A 19056-nucleotide genomic window follows, 5' to 3' on the forward strand; every position below is an offset into this window, starting at 1 on the left:
GTTGTCTCGGTCCCCGATGTGTCGCGCCAGCTCCTTGAGCGCCGCGTTGTGTTGTGACCATGACCCACCTGTCCGATGCTGCGGTAGATCTTCTCTCCGTCCAGGAAGTACGCGCTGGCCAGACAGTTGAGCGCGGCCGAGCGCACGGCGTTGTCTCGGTCCCCGATGTGTCGCGCCAGCTCCTTGAGCGCCGCGTTGTGTTGTGACCATGACCCACCTGTCCGATGCTGCGGTAGATCTTCTCTCCGTCCAGGAAGTACGCGCTGGCCAGACAGTTGAGCGCGGCCGAGCGCACGGCGTTGTCTCGGTCCCCGATGTGTCGCGCCAGCTCCTTGAGCGCCGCGTTGTGTTGTGACCATGACCCACCTGTCCGATGCTGCGGTAGATCTTCTCTCCGTCCAGGAAGTACGCGCTGGCCAGACAGTTGAGCGCGGCCGAGCGCACGGCGTTGTCTCGGTCCCCGATGTGTCGCGCCAGCTCCTTGAGCGCCGCGTTGTGTTGTGACCATGACCCACCTGTCCGATGCTGCGGTAGATCTTCTCTCCGTCCAGGAAGTACGCGCTGGCCAGACAGTTGAGCGCGGCCGAGCGCACGGCGTTGTCTCGGTCCCCGATGTGTCGCGCCAGCTCCTTGAGCGCCGCGTTGTGTTGTGACCATGACCCACCTGTCCGATGCTGCGGTAGATCTTCTCTCCGTCCAGGAAGTACGCGCTGGCCAGACAGTTGAGCGCGGCCGAGCGCACGGCGTTGTCTCGGTCCCCGATGTGTCGCGCCAGCTCCTTGAGCGCCGCGTTGTGTTGTGACCATGACCCACCTGTCCGATGCTGCGGTAGATCTTCTCTCCGTCCAGGAAGTACGCGCTGGCCAGACAGTTGAGCGCGGCCGAGCGCACGGCGTTGTCTCGGTCCCCGATGTGTCGCGCCAGCTCCTTGAGCGCCGCGTTGTGTTGTGACCATGACCCACCTGTCCGATGCTGCGGTAGATCTTCTCTCCGTCCAGGAAGTACGCGCTGGCCAGACAGTTGAGCGCGGCCGAGCGCACGGCGTTGTCTCGGTCCCCGATGTGTCGCGCCAGCTCCTTGAGCGCCGCGTTGTGTTGTGACCATGACCCACCTGTCCGATGCTGCGGTAGATCTTGTCTCCGTCCAGGAAGTACGCGCTGGCCAGATAGTTGAGCGCGGCCGAGCGCACGGCGTTGTCTCGGTCCCCGATGTGTCGCGCCAGCTCCTTGAGCGCCGCGTTGTGTTGTGACCATGACCCACCTGTCCGATGCTGCGGTAGATCTTCTCTCCGTCCAGGAAGTACGCGCTGGCCAGACAGTTGAGCGCGGCCGAGCGCACGGCGTTGTCTCGGTCCCCGATGTGTCGCGCCAGCTCCTTGAGCGCCGCGTTGTGTTGTGACCATGACCCACCTGTCCGATGCTGCGGTAGATCTTCTCTCCGTCCAGGAAGTACGCGCTGGCCAGACAGTTGAGCGCGGCCGAGCGCACGGCGTTGTCTCGGTCCCCGATGTGTCGCGCCAGCTCCTTGAGCGCCGCGTTGTGTTGTGACCATGACCCACCTGTCCGATGCTGCGGTAGATCTTCTCTCCGTCCAGGAAGTACGCGCTGGCCAGACAGTTGAGCGCGGCCGAGCGCACGGCGTTGTCTCGGTCCCCGATGTGTCGCGCCAGCTCCTTGAGCGCCGCGTTGTGTTGTGACCATGACCCACCTGTCCGATGCTGCGGTAGATCTTCTCTCCGTCCAGGAAGTACGCGCTGGCCAGACAGTTGAGCGCGGCCGAGCGCACGGCGTTGTCTCGGTCCCCGATGTGTCGCGCCAGCTCCTTGAGCGCCGCGTTGTGTTGTGACCATGACCCACCTGTCCGATGCTGCGGTAGATCTTCTCTCCGTCCAGGAAGTACGCGCTGGCCAGACAGTTGAGCGCGGCCGAGCGCACGGCGTTGTCTCGGTCCCCGATGTGTCGCGCCAGCTCCTTGAGCGCCGCGTTGTGTTGTGACCATGACCCACCTGTCCGATGCTGCGGTAGATCTTCTCTCCGTCCAGGAAGTACGCGCTGGCCAGACAGTTGAGCGCGGCCGAGCGCACGGCGTTGTCTCGGTCCCCGATGTGTCGCGCCAGCTCCTTGAGCGCCGCGTTGTGTTGTGACCATGACCCACCTGTCCGATGCTGCGGTAGATCTTCTCTCCGTCCAGGAAGTACGCGCTGGCCAGACAGTTGAGCGCGGCCGAGCGCACGGCGTTGTCTCGGTCCCCGATGTGTCGCGCCAGCTCCTTGAGCGCCGCGTTGTGTTGTGACCATGACCCACCTGTCCGATGCTGCGGTAGATCTTCTCTCCGTCCAGGAAGTACGCGCTGGCCAGACAGTTGAGCGCGGCCGAGCGCACGGCGTTGTCTCGGTCCCCGATGTGTCGCGCCAGCTCCTTGAGCGCCGCGTTGTGTTGTGACCATGACCCACCTGTCCGATGCTGCGGTAGATCTTCTCTCCGTCCAGGAAGTACGCGCTGGCCAGACAGTTGAGCGCGGCCGAGCGCACGGCGTTGTCTCGGTCCCCGATGTGTCGCGCCAGCTCCTTGAGCGTCGCGTTGTGTTGTGACCATGACCCACCTGTCCGATGCTGCGGTAGATCTTCTCTCCGTCCAGGAAGTACGCGCTGGCCAGACAGTTGAGCGCGGCCGAGCGCACGGCGTTGTCTCGGTCCCCGATGTTTCGCGCCAGCTCCTTGAGCGCCGCGTTGTGTTGTGACCATGACCCACCTGTCCGATGCTGCGGTAGATCTTCTCTCCGTCCAGGAAGTACGCGCTGGCCAGACAGTTGAGCGCGGCCGAGCGCACGGCGTTGTCTCGGTCCCCGATGTGTCGCGCCAGCTCCTTGAGCGCCGCGTTGTGTTGTGACCATGACCCACCTGTCCGATGCTGCGGTAGATCTTCTCTCCGTCCAGGAAGTACGCGCTGGCCAGACAGTTGAGCGCGGCCGAGCGCACGGCGTTGTCTCGGTCCCCGATGTGTCGCGCCAGCTCCTTGAGCGCCGCGTTGTGTTGTGACCATGACCCACCTGTCCGATGCTGCGGTAGATCTTCTCTCCGTCCAGGAAGTACGCGCTGGCCAGACAGTTGAGCGCGGCCGAGCGCACGGCGTTGTCTCGGTCCCCGATGTGTCGCGCCAGCTCCTTGAGCGCCGCGTTGTGTTGTGACCATGACCCACCTGTCCGATGCTGCGGTAGATCTTCTCTCCGTCCAGGAAGTACGCGCTGGCCAGACAGTTGAGCGCGGCCGAGCGCACGGCGTTGTCTCGGTCCCCGATGTGTCGCGCCAGCTCCTTGAGCGCGGCGCCGGAGCTCACGCCGCCTCCGGCCATCACCGCCGACCCGTGCGTCTCCATCAGGTGGTTGATGCAGTCCAGGCATTCTAAATCGTGTTTTTTTTTAAGTTTGACACACTACACATATTATCTTGCCCCAAACTAGGCATAAACCTTTGCTATGGGTTGCAAGACAACGATATATTCATTACATAAATGTTTGCACCTTCCAAGATTCAAAGCCGGGACCTCTAGATTAGTAGTCAGGGTCACTAACCACTTTTTTATATGGATCCATACCAAAAGATCACCAGACTGCAAGCCACACTGTTTGGTCATTGACCAAATAATCATACTCTTTGATGATGATTTATGGAAGAAAGGACAAATGAGCGTATGGTACACCTGATGTTAAGTGATCACCGCTGCCCACATTCTCCTGCAATACCAGAGGAAACCAGCACAAGAGCGTTGCCGGCCCTAAAAAAAGTGTACGCACATTCTTTTAGTTCTTATATTGTAGTGAGCGGATTTACACTTATAGACTAAAAATTTACATACCTGCTCTCTGTCTGGCATTCTTAGACTTGAGTCCCTCCATCAAATAACCACACAGCTTGGTGACAGAGTACACCACACCAATCTGCTTGAACAGTGCCTTCACACCGTTCCTCACTGTATCCTTTGGATCTCCTACCTGACATACAATACAACAAAATACATAAATACAGTTACATATTAGTAGCTATATGTTTATAGTAACATAAAGTTTTAGTCAGTCAATCTATGGGGTCAAAATATAACTAATCTGGCCATGATGTTGTTACAATTTCAAATTTTTACTATGGAACTGGAACGCGTTTATTATTTTAGAAACTTCGATAATTTCCCACCTCATCGCATTTATTTTTCGAGGATATAGTATTTAATCACAATAATAGAATGGGGAGTTAAAGAAAACAGAATTACAGTGGTTCCCTTCTACAAAGTGGAAACGCACATCGCACTATCAATACACTTCTTCTGTCGAAGACTATATAAGGGCGATTTATTATTTTTAGACCTGACAATGATGGTAATACTGTTAAAGCCATAATTAGCCTAAATATAAGGAAACAATAAAAAAATTGCGAGATCCCCGCAAGGAATCTTTCGCGTATCATCAAAATATCTGAATTTTATTTATATATATATTTTTTTTTTCAAGTTTATAACAATACGACATGGGTACAAGTCAAAAAAAGCGCGTACACCTTCCTTAAAGGCCGGCAACGCTCTTGTGATTCCTCTGGTGTTGCAAGAGAATTTGGGCGGCGGTGATCACTTAACACCAGGTGACCCGTACGCTCGTTCGTCCTCCTATTCCATAAAAAAAAAGTTTGGTGTTTATCCTTGATATACGAGAAATCCTAAATAAATAAACTTTTCATCACCAAATAATAATCTATCTCTTCAAAAATGGTTCGGTCTCATTATTATACACAAATTTGGAACCCTCAGTATGATATATATATTAACAGATTAGAATCAATCCAACGCAGATTTGTTAAATACCTTGAATATAAGTGCAAGACATACGACAATGATTATGATTCAAGATACTGGAGATATCATATATTACCACTCCACGAGAGACGCAAAATAGCTGATATTCTATTCTTAACAAAAATAGCACAATGTCACATTGACGCTCCCCATCTTCTTTCGAATATAAATTTAAATATTCCCAGAATCTCTGCAAGACATCCTAAATATTTACATATACCCCACTGTGCGTCAAATTACAAACAAAACTCATTCTTCTCAATAGCATCTCACTGCATAAATAATCTTAAAGGCTTTCCTGATTTTGACCTGTTTAATTCATCCACAAATTCTATCAGATCAAAAATTACTAAAAACTGGTTTAATGTGTTTCCCTAACTGTTACTATAAACATAATTGAACGTAGTGTTTAAATTCTCTCTGAACATAATAAATGTAATGCTTATGTAATTATTAACATATTATATATAATACTTGTATAAGAAAAAATAAATAAAAAAGATGTACCTATATTACGCTATGTGTTATTAGAAACAATATGCGAAAACTATTAAATGGTGTAAAATGTTCACACTATTATTTAGTAATTAAGTTATTGTAACACTGTAAGTTTTCCAAATAAAATAAAATGAAAAATAAAATAAAAAATAAAATAAAAATTATGTCTCAATAAAGAATGGCAAAGAGAGCTCGAATGACCTTCAAATATCGAAGCTTTTTTGTGTAAATAGCTATTTTCAAAAGGGCCAGAACAGTTTTGTGGTCAATTCCTAGTTCTTTTGTCGACCTAGTGAAATGCTGATTTTATCTGTAACAAAGCGACCAGAGCGCTGCTAGAAATCAACTTTGCGCTAATCTTACTGATATTGTATTTCTCTAAAAACGTCCCACATTTTCGGTAAAAATAGTTGGAAACAACATTTTAGTAATTAGTTTTTAGTAACTTCAAAAAGTCTACGAAAAGACAAAGTCAAATAAACTTTATTCAATTATTCTTAGAATAAGCGCTTTGAATAGTCACTATAAATATTTTTTTTAAATACTGAATTTACCATAATATGTTCGGAAAACGTGGAGCTCGTGAGAAAAACATACAAGAAAGTCAACGGCCATTATTTTCAAAGAGTGTACTTTACAATGACTGCAATATACATAACAAATTAGTTCGTAAGGTGCTGCATCCAATATATGAATCATGTTTAAATAATATCAAATATTACATAAAAAACAATAAAGAATAAACTGTAGAAATATAAATGATTGTATATATAATAAAATCACTTTTACGAACCACTTGAATAGAATATATATATTCAATTATTTCACTATAATCACAACTATATACAAGTAACATTAAATGATTTAAAACAATAGGACAGTTGGGTGACCAGCAGCCAGCATCTCCAATACTTTCGACTGCCCCAACAAGAAGTGCCCAATAGCCGAGAGCAATTGATAACAGTTACCCTACTACCAACCTTAATAATACGAAACTACCAACATCATAATAAAGTGACATCACTAAGATTTTCCATGTGATTATATAATATTACAGTTACAAAAATATACTAAATATAATTACTAAAACAATATAATATTAACAGGTTACAAATGATTCTAATAATATTATCATAACTGAATGTTGGTAATAATTGGAATGTCATATAACCATTACATATATTAGATGCATCGACATTCCACATTTAGAGCTTGAATTCATTGTTTGTGTAAGGATGCTATATGCAAGTAAATGTCATCGAAACCAGTCAGATACAAACAGTAGAGCCAAAGAGATTTTATTACAAGTTTATAAATACTATATACGAAAAGACTTTTTACCCTAACCTATGATGGTTTTTAAATATAAGTATATTTTCTCACCTTCAACACCAGATATGGTATGAAGCAGTTAGCTTCATACTCGGCCATGGTGTAGTCACTTTCAATGAGGTATTGGAACACCTGGGAAAGGTACTCCAAGCCCTTGAGTATCACGGAGGGGTTGGTGTCGAAGAAACGCAAGGTCAGCCACTTGAGTACTAGATCCAAATTAGCCGCCAGAGCTGGCCCGTTGTCGTGTAAGTCTTCTGATAGTGATTCGATTGCTTTCAGGTGATATCTGTCAAAAAATTTATTAGATATCTAATTTATAAATGCCGAGATCGATTTGAAATTCAAAATATACATAGTTTGTTATTTTTAAGTGATATTCCTCACTTCAAATATGCAATGTTCGGCTGTTTGATCACATACAGAGAGTGAAAGAAAGTACCTACTGGGCAAATCAGACTTAACATCTTATATCTATAGGTGACGAGCTCAATAGTAGTGCCACTCAAAATTCTTAAGTTTTTCAAGAATCCTGAGCGGCACTGCATTGTAATGGGCTGAGCGTATCAATTACCATCAGCTGAACGTCCTGCTCGTATCGTCCCTCAATGTCATAGAAAAAACTGATTTAAAAATGTAATTGCCATGAGAAATCCAGGTTCATGACGAAATATTCACCTGAAATCACTGTGGAACATGTTCGCCATGAGCTGCTTGTTAAGGCCGGCACTGTTCATTTGATCCTTGAGTAATTCAAAGAACTCCTCGCGAGGTGTTGTGAAGTTCCACTTCAGTACTGTAAACAATCAAAAATCGAATCAAAATCAAGAATTAATTTATATAGCATCTTAGTAAACTAACCTTAAGCATAATTAAAAATTATTAGAATTAAGTACACATTTGAAGGTAGTTTTAAATTTGCATTTAATATTAGTTATATTATATGGGTTGTACAGACTTTTTGGAATGCCATTTATATTTAATATTCTTCTTCGTATTTTTGGAATTAAATTGGAATATCATGTGTACCTTTCAACTTCTGATCATCAACAATTCGCTGGTTCTTGGCCGTATTATTGGGCAGAAGCGGAGTCAGATCTTCGTCTTCCTTCTTGCCGCGCCCCGCCGACATTGGCTTCACGAGGCCCTGAACAGTGTTGATCATAAATAGACAACTAAAATAGCCTTTGAGAATTCTAATAGATCTGTTCTACTGTATAAATTTAGGAATAATTGCAGTACAAGAAGTAAATAACCATTTAAACTTATATTATTTATACGTTTAGATAGACTGTGAAAACGTAGAAAAAAATTGAGGTGGACATTTAACCTCTATTTTGAGCAATGAATGCACACTAATACAAAGTGACATACAAATCGCGACCGTAAGACGTAGCTTGTCACGTACACTACAGTAATAAATTGGTCCATCGGTTGTCTCATCATCATCTGTTGGGAATAACATACTATAGCACATACCTTTGGTTTGGCCGGCGCTGCTTTCTTCTCGGGTTCTTTCTTCTGCGCACCAGCAGACTTTGCTCTGGGTTCCTCTTTCTTTGCCTTGGTGGGCAGTGGCGTTACAGGGAGATTGGGACGGGCCTTGTCCAACGCTGCTAGCACCACTGTTTTTGATCCGGGCTACGGAAAATAGTTATATGATTTAAATGGGTAAAACTTTGTAGCGACAATCGGTATGTCATTTGTTGATAAGCTCGTTGATAACGGATTGCACGTTTTAGTACGCAACGGTATTATTATACTAAAGAGCATAATAATTGATGTTCGATTAGAGGCATATTTATAATGCAAGTGAGCCAAGTTGCTGATTATACACGTGGTTGTGGGTTGTAGTAAATTAGCTAAGTACCTGAGTAAGTTGCTCGCGAGTTTCATACGCACTTTTTCAACACGATTGCGAGTAAAAAAGAAACATGTTTGGATAAAATGTTGCCGTTAAGTACTTTTTTATAGACCTTGAAGGTATCGTTGGGGCAGTAAAGTCCTCGAATGGCAACCACGTACCAGAAGACGTAGTGTCGGTACACAAAGTGGACCAACAATCTGGTCAAGATCGCCCTAGTATGGGGAGGGCAGCGTAGGGCCGATCGCCATGCATCGATCCTCGTACAGCAGTGGACATGTGTCCCACGGGTACCTTCAGCTTGTCCAGCTGCTTGTGCATGGCCTCGTAGGTCAGGTGCAGCATGAAGGGCAGCACGCACTCGTTGGCCGCGCGCCGCACGTCGGCGCCGCGCTCCTCCAGGCACGCGAACAGCAGCGGCACGCACACGGCCAGCTCCTCACGCGGGAACGACCGCGCCGCCACTGGAACAGCGTCACGACACTGGCTCACGGATCGGAATAATAACTCCAATCAAAGGAACGACTCTTTATTTGCGTTCACCTTTCGGACTTGCACTTCGCCGGTCTGCTAAGTCTACACTTTGCTAAGGTACAATTAGGAACTTTAAGGTGGATAGTTGCTAGGAGAGTTAAAACTTTACATCTGGCTTCTTTTAGGTTTCATGGCAATGGTAATAAAAAGCTGTCATGTTGTGAGAGCAACTTGTTGAAATAATGACCGTAACAGAAACTAAGAAGTATTTTTCAAGTTAATTTGAGAAAATTAAAACATGGGAGTAATCGGGCTCATTTGTGTGGCCTTCGGCGGCGTCGTATGCCGGGTCATCTCCTTCCCCCAAATATGTCAAGTCCATACGTCAACTCGTGAACGAGTGCTGCTTGTCGGTGGCAGGTCGACCTTTTAGACCTGGTTTCCACCAAAGCGGAGAGGAGAGAAGATGTCTCATTTCGAGTAAGCCGCGCGTCGGAGCGGATATGTGACATGTCTGCAGTCTGTCGACGCGGCGCCGCCCTCTCGGGCCTCTTTTTTGTCCATTCCTTCCATATTTTTAACCGACTTTAATAGTTTAGCAAAGTATTAACTCAAAAAAAGGAGGAAGCTCCAAAAATATTCCTATAGAATTACATTAACTTAAATATTCGAAAATAAGATTTTTGTTGTTATCTTTAGTGGTAATTCCGCCAATATTTGTTTTTAAACAATTCGACACGTGTTTCACCTCTACACGAGACATCTTAAGGACATGTTAACTCGCCAAACTCTGCCACGAGACATGTTATTCATGTTGGTTTTTATTTTATTTTATAATATTTTCAATTAAGTTTGTTTATTTCCTCTTCCTCAAGTAAATTAAAATATATCTTTTGTAACGACATGACGTCTTCCTTTTGTATTACTACGCATACTGTGGACTGATTTCGAGCTCTCACAACTCACATCTTCACAATGCAAAGCTGCTCTCATCTCCTTTCCTCTCCACTTTGGTGGAAACCGGGCCTTATAGTTGATTGTATTTGTTGGATTACTAATTATGACAGTAATCACGACCATCATGTTCACTAAGCCTTACACAATCAATGAATTCAGGCTCTAAACATTGATGCATCCAATATATGATAATTAATATTTATAGTTTATTAAATATATTACTTTTTACAACCATTGTTAAATACAATCAAATTGTGATTGAAAAGAGTGGCTGTTGAGTTTCATGTATGTTCTTTTTACGAGCTCTATTTTGTAGATTCAGTAATTCAAATAACTTAAAAGTTGTTAGTGCCGATCCAAAAGCGCTTAGTTAAAGCTTATTTGAATTAAGTTTATTTGACTTTAGACTTTAATCCTCTTCATGTGTCGTCGTCCCTGCAGACATAGCAATAGCGTAGTTACCGTCGGGCAGTTTGTCGGCCAGCCACTGGAACAGAGCCGCTCGCAGGACGGGTGACCCGGTCTTGAGCGCGTCGTGGATCATCTCTCCGTCGAAGGCCGCGCCGGCTCCCGCCTCGCGACACCACGCATCCACACACGATATGGCTGCACTACGAATCCATTGCTTGTTGTCGCCGAAAGCTGCAACAATATATTATTTTTATGCAACATTTGTAAGAAGTGTGAAAACGTTAGTGACGCGGGTTACGATGTGAACATGTTTTTGATGTGAAACATCTATAGCCGCACGTAAAACTGATTTCTGGCGTGGCGACGCATGCCGTGGCGACGCGTCGCCTTGTCACAGTAATACCGTCCTCAGAGGCAACATCGAATATAACTATTACCGAAGTCACTGATTAAACGTAATTCGTTTAAGTAAGTAGTAACGATTTGAAATAAATTCGTAAATTTTTGTATTCAATGAAAATAAATGTTTATTCAATAAATAGTCATCGTTATCTGGAAAAAAATCGTAATATTTTATTTTATCATTATGACATATTTAGTTCCTATCACAATATGTTCTTTTCTGCATATTACTTTTACAAAATAATGTCGATGTTTCACATCTGCCAGGCGTCCCGTGACGACTCACATTTTTTTTTTCTAAAGTTGACATTAAAATGTTGATGAAAAAGTCAGGTTAGTAAGTCTTTTGTGTGGCGATGTATTAGTTATTTATGTAACTGTTGTGTAATAAGGGGTATTAAAACACGAATGTGGGTTTATCAAACGAGGCGAAGCCGAGTGTGATAATAGTATCACATGAGTGTTTTAATACCTTATTATCAACAGTTGCATACAAGACTTTATCTACACCCAGAATATGAATCCTCTAAAAGATTCTGAAATTGTTAGCTGACTGCTAACATTTAAACAGCCAGTCCTAGTAGTAACCTAATATCATCCATTACTAATTATATACAAATAAACTAAGTATTAATGAAACAATTATTTGTTTTAGTAGTAATTTACATTTTGTATAGTGCACTACTTTAAATTCACTTGAATATTATGTTCTTTTGCAGCGGTTAAATTTAATCGCTCTCTTTTTGTAAACAAAACAATAAAAATATCGAAGAAAAATGACGGGCATTCGAATAACCTACTTTTTTTACGGCGGGCGACGTTCTGGTAGTGTGGAACGCGCGTAAACGAAAATGTTCTTTTTTTGAAATTCATACAGATACCACGCATCGAGCAATAAGAATGTGGCTGTCTGTTAAAACTCTTTGAGCATGAAGGAATTGAAAAAAAAAAATATAAGTGTTGTTATGAAATTCAGTACAACATTACAACACTCGTTTGGATGATGTAATGGTTATTAGAACATTAGGTGTTTTAATGTTGGCAATAAGCTAACTGTTTCAGAATCTTTAATAGAGGATTTAAAGCATGGGTGTAGATAAATGCTTTTACAACAAGATCACAGAAAATGTTCAAAACAAAAGTATTACGTTATTCAAAAGAATTGTTAAAAATTGAGTGGTAAAAGGTTACTATAACATAAATGACTTTCTTTCACAGATTGGAAATGGAACGACCGCCATCAGGCTATTAAGTAATAAGGTTAATTGTACAATATTACTTTGTAAATATATTTTTTCGATAAAAAAAACAAGCCCACTGAGTTTGTTGCGCCCATTCTTCTCAAGTCTGCAAACAATGCTTTTTAAGGCCATAGAGACTTTTTCAAAGACTCAATAAAATATGTACTTATCTTAGTGATCGTGGCTGTATAAATGACAGATAAAATTAAAGTAGAAAAATATATTACTTAATAAAGTGCTACTGGACCTACTGCGGTGTAATAACGCTACGTTAACAAACTGCGACGCAGTTCGTGTGTTGCTATATACATATTTTTTGCTTATCGTCTCTTTTGCGATGCAGCATCTTACCGCTTTATTGTAGAGTCACTGTAAAAACTTAACTTAATTTAATTATTGCTGGAGGAAAGAGGATCCCGGACGTACTAGCACTGAGTCCAGTAGTCAATAGTTGTGACCTAGACAAACATTTATCCCATGAACAGTGTGGCATATGAATAACAATACAGTCAACCCAATTTTATGCACTGGATTTTCTAGTGTTAAAGTTAAAAAAGTTACTATGCAATCAAATATTACCTTGGAAGAATGCCGGGAAGAAGGTCCGCACGTGATGTTTACACTTGGGCCCCATTGCAGCGGCGAGCATCTCGCATATTTGAAGCGCGCTCTGAGCCAGCTTGGTGTTGGAGTCGATGAGGCGCGCTACCAACGACTGCGGCAACTCGCCCAGGCTCGACTTGATTGGCGACGAGTTTGTGATGATCGCCTTTAGTTTGTCTAACGCTTCGTTTCGCACCTGATCGAATAACATTAAAGTTTGAAAAAATCAACAGGTACACACACCTCCATTAAGTACATACATATATCATAATTAACTAAATCACAATATCTATAGATATTATTAAAATTTAAATATACTAAGAAATCGTAATGATGATACAAGGATAGTTTTATTAAAAAAGCAAGAAAAAATATTGTGACTGTAATAATAATACCGACTCTGTCCTTCTCCTCTCTCTCTTAACGAATCTCTAAACGCCATATTTGTTTACTATTTAAGACAAGTGTGCAAAAATAGACTATACATTTAAACATCATAAAATTTCTGTATCTATAGGATATATTTTTCAATAGAAACTAAATTAAGATAAATGTAAGGGTGTATAATGAAAATTTGAGAAAACTACCTTCCAGTTCTTATCGTTGAGTTCACCGACGAGCGTGTCGGTGATGAGCGGCGCCAGGTCCGTCCTCTGCTTCTCTCTCTCCTGCTCTCTCTCTGGTTCCTCGTCGGGGAGGTCTTCACCACCCTCCGATATCTCGTCCACGACGGACGCTTTGCTCGCCGACTAAAACAATGTCCAGTTATTAGGATTTCAGAAAACAGGAGCACTTCATTGTGACTGCTCGCCTATTACACTCAGAAATGCATAGCCAAATCGAAGATATATTATTCATTTCGTATCTTAAAATAAATATGCCAGCTAGAAAAAATAAGAAGTACTGTTTTCTTATGTAAAATAATTGTGTGACATTTTTTGCAACGAAACCATAATTAACATATTTGTCCAAATACAACAAATATTCTAAATTCAAAATTGATTATAGAATCACATGAAGTTTAAATGCCACAAAATTCATACAGCTATCTGCTACTTCTTTGTAATTAATGTTTGGGTTTTAAGTACACCCTTTGCTAGTAAAATTTATGGACTAATACTTTGAGATTGCAATGCCACTCAGAATTTTAGCTCTAATCAAGAATCCTGAGCGACAAGGCGAATCACTTCTAATGATCTCTCTTTCACTCACATTAGTGACCTATAAATACATCTTTATTTTTCATTCACTATACGTGGACAACTGTTAGAACGAAATTAAATAATTAATACGTAAGGACACATTTTAGATGTTTTACATTACATACTGAAAAAATCATTTTGTAAATGTGTTTATCTACACACATGCTTTAAATCCTCTATTAAAGAATCTGAAAGCTGAGCTTATTGCCAACATTAAAACACCCAATGTTCTAATAACCATTACATCATCCAGACGAGTGTTGTAATGTTGTACTGAATTTCATAACAACACTCCTATTTTTTTTTCAATCCCTTTATGCTCTAAGAGTTTTAACAGACAGCCACATTCTTATTGCTCGATGTATCTCTATGAATTTCAAAAAAAGAACATTTTTTTTACGCGCGTTCCACACTACCAGAACGTCGCGCGCCGTAAATAGAGTAGTTTATTCGAATCCCCGCCATTTTTCTTCGATATTTTTATTGTTTTGTTTACAAAAATTGAGCGATTCATTTTAAACGCTGCAAAAGAACATAATATTCAAGTGAATTTTAATAATTGCACTATACAAAATGTAAATTACTACTAAAATAAATAATTCTTTCATTAATAAGTACTTAGTTTATTTGTAGTAATGGATGATATTATTAGGTTACTACTAGGACTGGCTGTTTTAATTTTAGCAGGAAGCTAACTGTTTCAGAATCTTTTAGAGGATTCATATTCTGGGTGTAGATAAAGTCTTGTATGCAACTCATGTGATACTTTTATCACACTCGGCTTCGCCTCGTTTGATAAACCCACATTCGTGTTTTAATACCCCTTATTACACAACAGTTGCATAAATAACTATAAAACTACTCTTTTCTAATTGGATCTACTGAGAATAGTCTACTTACTGAAACGAAGTAAACCTAAAGTAACAATTCTATGATTCAACAAAATTATATCACCTCTATAAATAAAATATTGCGTCACTTACAATAATTATTGTTCCTTGTTTCTTGGGCATAACACGCATGACACAATTCTAAAATAAAATGCGAATCTATCAATCTAAATTTAACAATAGGTACTGGCTACTGATGATATATGGAAGATCTGTGTTCCTAATGTCGTATCTCTGAGTGTTGACTCTTTATAAGGCGTAATGCTTATATTATAGTAGTAATATTCATAATAGTATTCCTGAAGAAGTTATATAGAGATGTATTATGATTTAGTAGAAGATGATGAGCTAGTTAGAACAGGGGTCTATTTTGAGCTTCGAGCGCATAAATTCAAAGACGATTCACGATTCATTTTTCATGAACCCCATAATCACGGACGAGTAAAATAAGTACTCCGTGTCACCATACATAACAGTGAGACATCAAAACAAGCCGGTAAACGTGTAAATACATAGCCTAACGCATACACTTACACTAATACAAGCCATGGTCGCCATTATGAGATTTGCCATCGTCTGTGACAGATCAGATAGCGTCGCAATAAAATATTTTAAAAATGCCGTCGTGTGTTGTGAAAAAGTGTAAAAACAATACTATAAAAGTTTTTGTGGATATAAGATTATTTAAGGAAGAAAAAATTGTGTATCTGGTATACCCCGTAACCAAACACACACTAGCATAAAGGTGCTTCACTTGCTACTATCACGGTGCGGAGTCCTTCTTTTTTTACTAGTCCGTGCCCATAATAAGTGTTTATTTTAATAGAAATTGAGATACCACACACCACAATTTTTTTTTATTATTTTAACTGATGGCCCTAGCGCGTTAGGGGGCGAGATATTGCCATATTAACGTCAGCATATTGTCGTCAGTGGCAGTACTTTTGATTTTCGGTTTTAATCTATGACGTCACTAAGATGGCGACCAGACGCATCCTCCAATCGTACTTTATTCCAAGTCGTACCTTAGTGACACGCCCCATCTGTCTGCTGGGGGTGGGCGGGGAACTGTTCGCGTGCTTGTCTATCTCGGAGCTGATGAGTTGTTTGGTGGCCGCCTTCTCCCCGTCGAAGTGGCTGATGAGCGAAGGCCCCACGTACAGAGACAGCACCCCCAGGAACGTGACGGTGGAGCCGCGGACGTTTGGGTTGGTGGCTGCCAGAGCCTTCTTACTGTGCGCTACTATAGACTTCACGCTCATACTGAAATTATTGTATTTAATGTAATAACTGTCAAAGGGATGTAAGTAAACAAACAAGTTATGATGCGTACAATTACTTGAACAATACACCTTCTCGTTAAGTGCCTTCGTATTTATGTTAAATTTATAAGCCTAATTTATTTAGTAATTATATAATGCAGGAAAGTTATCGTAAAAATTAGTTCAAATAACAACAAAAAACACAATAATCTAAGATCATTTATACGTGCAGATAGAGCCTCTTGCTGCTAGACAACCAATGAAAATAGGCCAGGTTTATTACTTTAGTATGCGTGACAAGCTACGTCTTACACTCGGGATTTTTATGTCAATTTATGTTAGTGTGCGTGCATTGCTCAAAATAGAGGTTAACTGTCAACCTCGATTTTTTTTCCATGTTTTCACAGCTTTCACAGTCTATCTAGACGTAATAATATAATTCAACAACAGTCCTTGAGCTGTATTTCCGTCACCATCAGTTCCCAATATTGGATATAATAAAACGTCACTATTGAAAGTATTTACGGCTAACACAGCATCCGAATAAGTGGTACATTGTAACTTACGAGAAACCAAACTCGCGAATTGCTGTAGCAGTCCAGTTGAACATCTCGGACTGCACTTTGGGGTTCTTCTGTACGTCCATGGCGAAGGCCAACCCCTCATTGACCACATACTCCAGGCCACAACCCTCGGCGATGCTGGAGAGACAATCAGCGGATACGGCGGCACAGGACGCTTCACCGAGCTTGGTCACCACGTCTTGAAGCACGAAGCTCGCTGCCGTACTGTTATAAAGTAAATAAAGTTTGGCTATAATAACTTGATTCATAATACACTTACATTATTTATGAAAGCAAGAGACAAGACGAGCAGGACGTTCAGATGACTCATTACAATACAGCGCCGCTCAAGATTCCTACAAAATCCAAACATTCTTCATAAACATGTTTAGTCTCATTTGCCCAGTAATTTCACTACCTACAGCACCCTTCAGATCGAAACAATAATGCTTACACATTACTGCTTCACGGCAGAAATAGGCGCCGTTTTGGGACCGATAATCTAGCCGGCATCCTGATCGAAGGGGAAGCTCACTGGTGAAAATACAGAAATCAAAGAAATTTTTTGTTATCAGAGTTATATCAGCTGAGACATAATAAAAATAAATCATGTAATTCAACAGAGTATACCGGGTGTAACCAGACAAAAAGGCATTTATTTTCTCAAAATTGATTCCTTTAGAAAATTCTATTTGATGTCATTTCTAATATACTAGATACTACCGCTTCGGAAACAAATGGCGCTCTAGCGGCGCAAGAAATTCACACCAGCGCAACCTCCAAATACGGAAGGGTTCCATAGAGCTACCTATAACTGAATTATAGCTATTGACATTTTTGCAAGAAAATTGTGTAGTTGTAGAAAAAAAAAAATTTTAGTCTTTTTAACCCGGCATGCAATGTACAGTACCTAATAAGGGTAAATGGAACTTGTACAATGTTTCTAATGCTGTCAGCTGTTGTGCCAAAATACATTTCTGCCTTTTGTTTTTTTATTATTTCAGCACTATTAATAAAGATATTTAGATAGTTTAATATTAAGAAATAGACTGCATTGTATTTTTATTCTAAAAAAAATTCTAGACTACTTTTTTTATTTTATACACCTGTATAAATCAAACGACAACTTACGTTGAGATGGGGAAGTTTTCAGTGATGTACTTGCATGCTTCTAGCCTGGCCTTCAGCACTTGCACATTGGTGTCCTTCAGACCTGGCTTCTTATTGAGGACACGGTAAAGGACCTGCGCTGAGGTATCTTCCATAGTCAAACCCTGGATTGTGGAGTGGAACGACTGAACAGATTGCAGACGAGTCTTCCAATTGCCATCCGTTAGTCCTGGAAAATAATTTATTGTATAAGCTATTTCATGATTCAAGCAAATATGCAATGCCTGCCACAAATCACACTTACGCCCAACAACAGACACACCCTCTTGCATTCACTCATACAACCAAAGAGAGGATCAGACCACAGACCATTATCACAAAGCCCAACAAAGCCCTTGATATAAGTGTAAATAATATTTAATGGTATGTAAATGCAAGCACTCAGGTAAGTAAATTGTTTAATGTGATTTGAGGGGTTTGCCCCACCTAATTTGACTTCAGCTGCTAAAACTTTTATGTACATACTTAACTTAGTTCATTGCATTTATTTGTATATTAATTAGAATAAGTGCTTTTGTGAAACAAAGTAATTTTATTATTTTTAATAATTGTCTTAGAGGCATTTGTTGTTCAAGCCTGTTTGGGCAAATTCCATTTGTATTTGACCACCATTTTATTTCGTAACCAACCTTTCACAACATCCTCGGGGAAGAGCCCCTCTGCCCTAGCATCCACTTCCTCCGAAGACAGCTCCTGTTCCCGAGGTGGACTGGCTTGGGCACTTTTTGGCGCTTTCTTTGCACTGCCTACTACTTTCTTTGCTGAAAAGTAAATTATTAAGTTAGTGGACAGATGTTTATTATAAACAAGCAGTATTCACTTTGTATTTTCTTTGATTAACGCGAGTGATACACATTTAACTAAAACACTTTTAAAGGATTTCAACGTATAGTAAAAGTATACACTTTTCTTAATTTTTTTCATAACAACGTCATTCGCTTTATATACTTATATTAGCCATTAAGCTGTTTTCCCTTTTTGTGAAGCTTAATTATTTATTTTATTTATTAAATAGAATTAATGCAATCACTTTAAACCGTCAGGCTTTAATGCTAAATTTACTGTGGCTTCACTATTGAACAGATGGACTCACTATGAAGAAACTCATTGGGCAATAAAAATTTTACTACATGATACAGCAATCTATATCCTTATACAGTATGGAAACAGCTTATATGAAATAAATGTACGTACATACTTGTTAGCATATTAGCTGACGATATACCAAAAATTAACGAAATCCGTGCAGTGGTTTCGTCAAAAAAGGGTCAATGCTTCAATGAACTTTAATATTTCAATATAGGCGGTACACGTGCCGGCGGTGTCTCTTTGATTGCGGCGCAATTTTT

At 41.3% G+C, this 19056-nt stretch overlaps 1 protein-coding gene across 1 annotated transcript in view; it reads right to left on the reverse strand.

The window, feature by feature from the left end:
• Positions 1-19056, reverse strand: part of LOC126978075 (protein mini spindles) — a 57978-nt gene that overhangs the window by 25939 nt on the left and 12983 nt on the right. The window contains exons 11-24 of the mRNA XM_050826785.1: positions 18337-18468; positions 17669-17876; positions 16541-16762; positions 15738-15975; positions 13208-13369; positions 12597-12816; positions 10426-10605; positions 8827-8996; positions 8148-8309; positions 7698-7815; positions 7347-7464; positions 6720-6957; positions 3855-3990; positions 3198-3400 (exon numbers count right to left, since the gene is read on the reverse strand). Coding sequence (XP_050682742.1) covers positions 3198-3400; positions 3855-3990; positions 6720-6957; positions 7347-7464; positions 7698-7815; positions 8148-8309; positions 8827-8996; positions 10426-10605; positions 12597-12816; positions 13208-13369; positions 15738-15975; positions 16541-16762; positions 17669-17876; positions 18337-18468 — 2507 coding nt within the window. The remainder of the gene's footprint in view (positions 1-3197; positions 3401-3854; positions 3991-6719; positions 6958-7346; positions 7465-7697; positions 7816-8147; positions 8310-8826; positions 8997-10425; positions 10606-12596; positions 12817-13207; positions 13370-15737; positions 15976-16540; positions 16763-17668; positions 17877-18336; positions 18469-19056) is intronic.

Source organism: Leptidea sinapis, chromosome 47, assembly GCF_905404315.1.
Source record: "Leptidea sinapis chromosome 47, ilLepSina1.1, whole genome shotgun sequence".
In the NCBI taxonomy this organism is placed as follows: Eukaryota; Metazoa; Arthropoda; class Insecta; order Lepidoptera; family Pieridae; genus Leptidea; species Leptidea sinapis.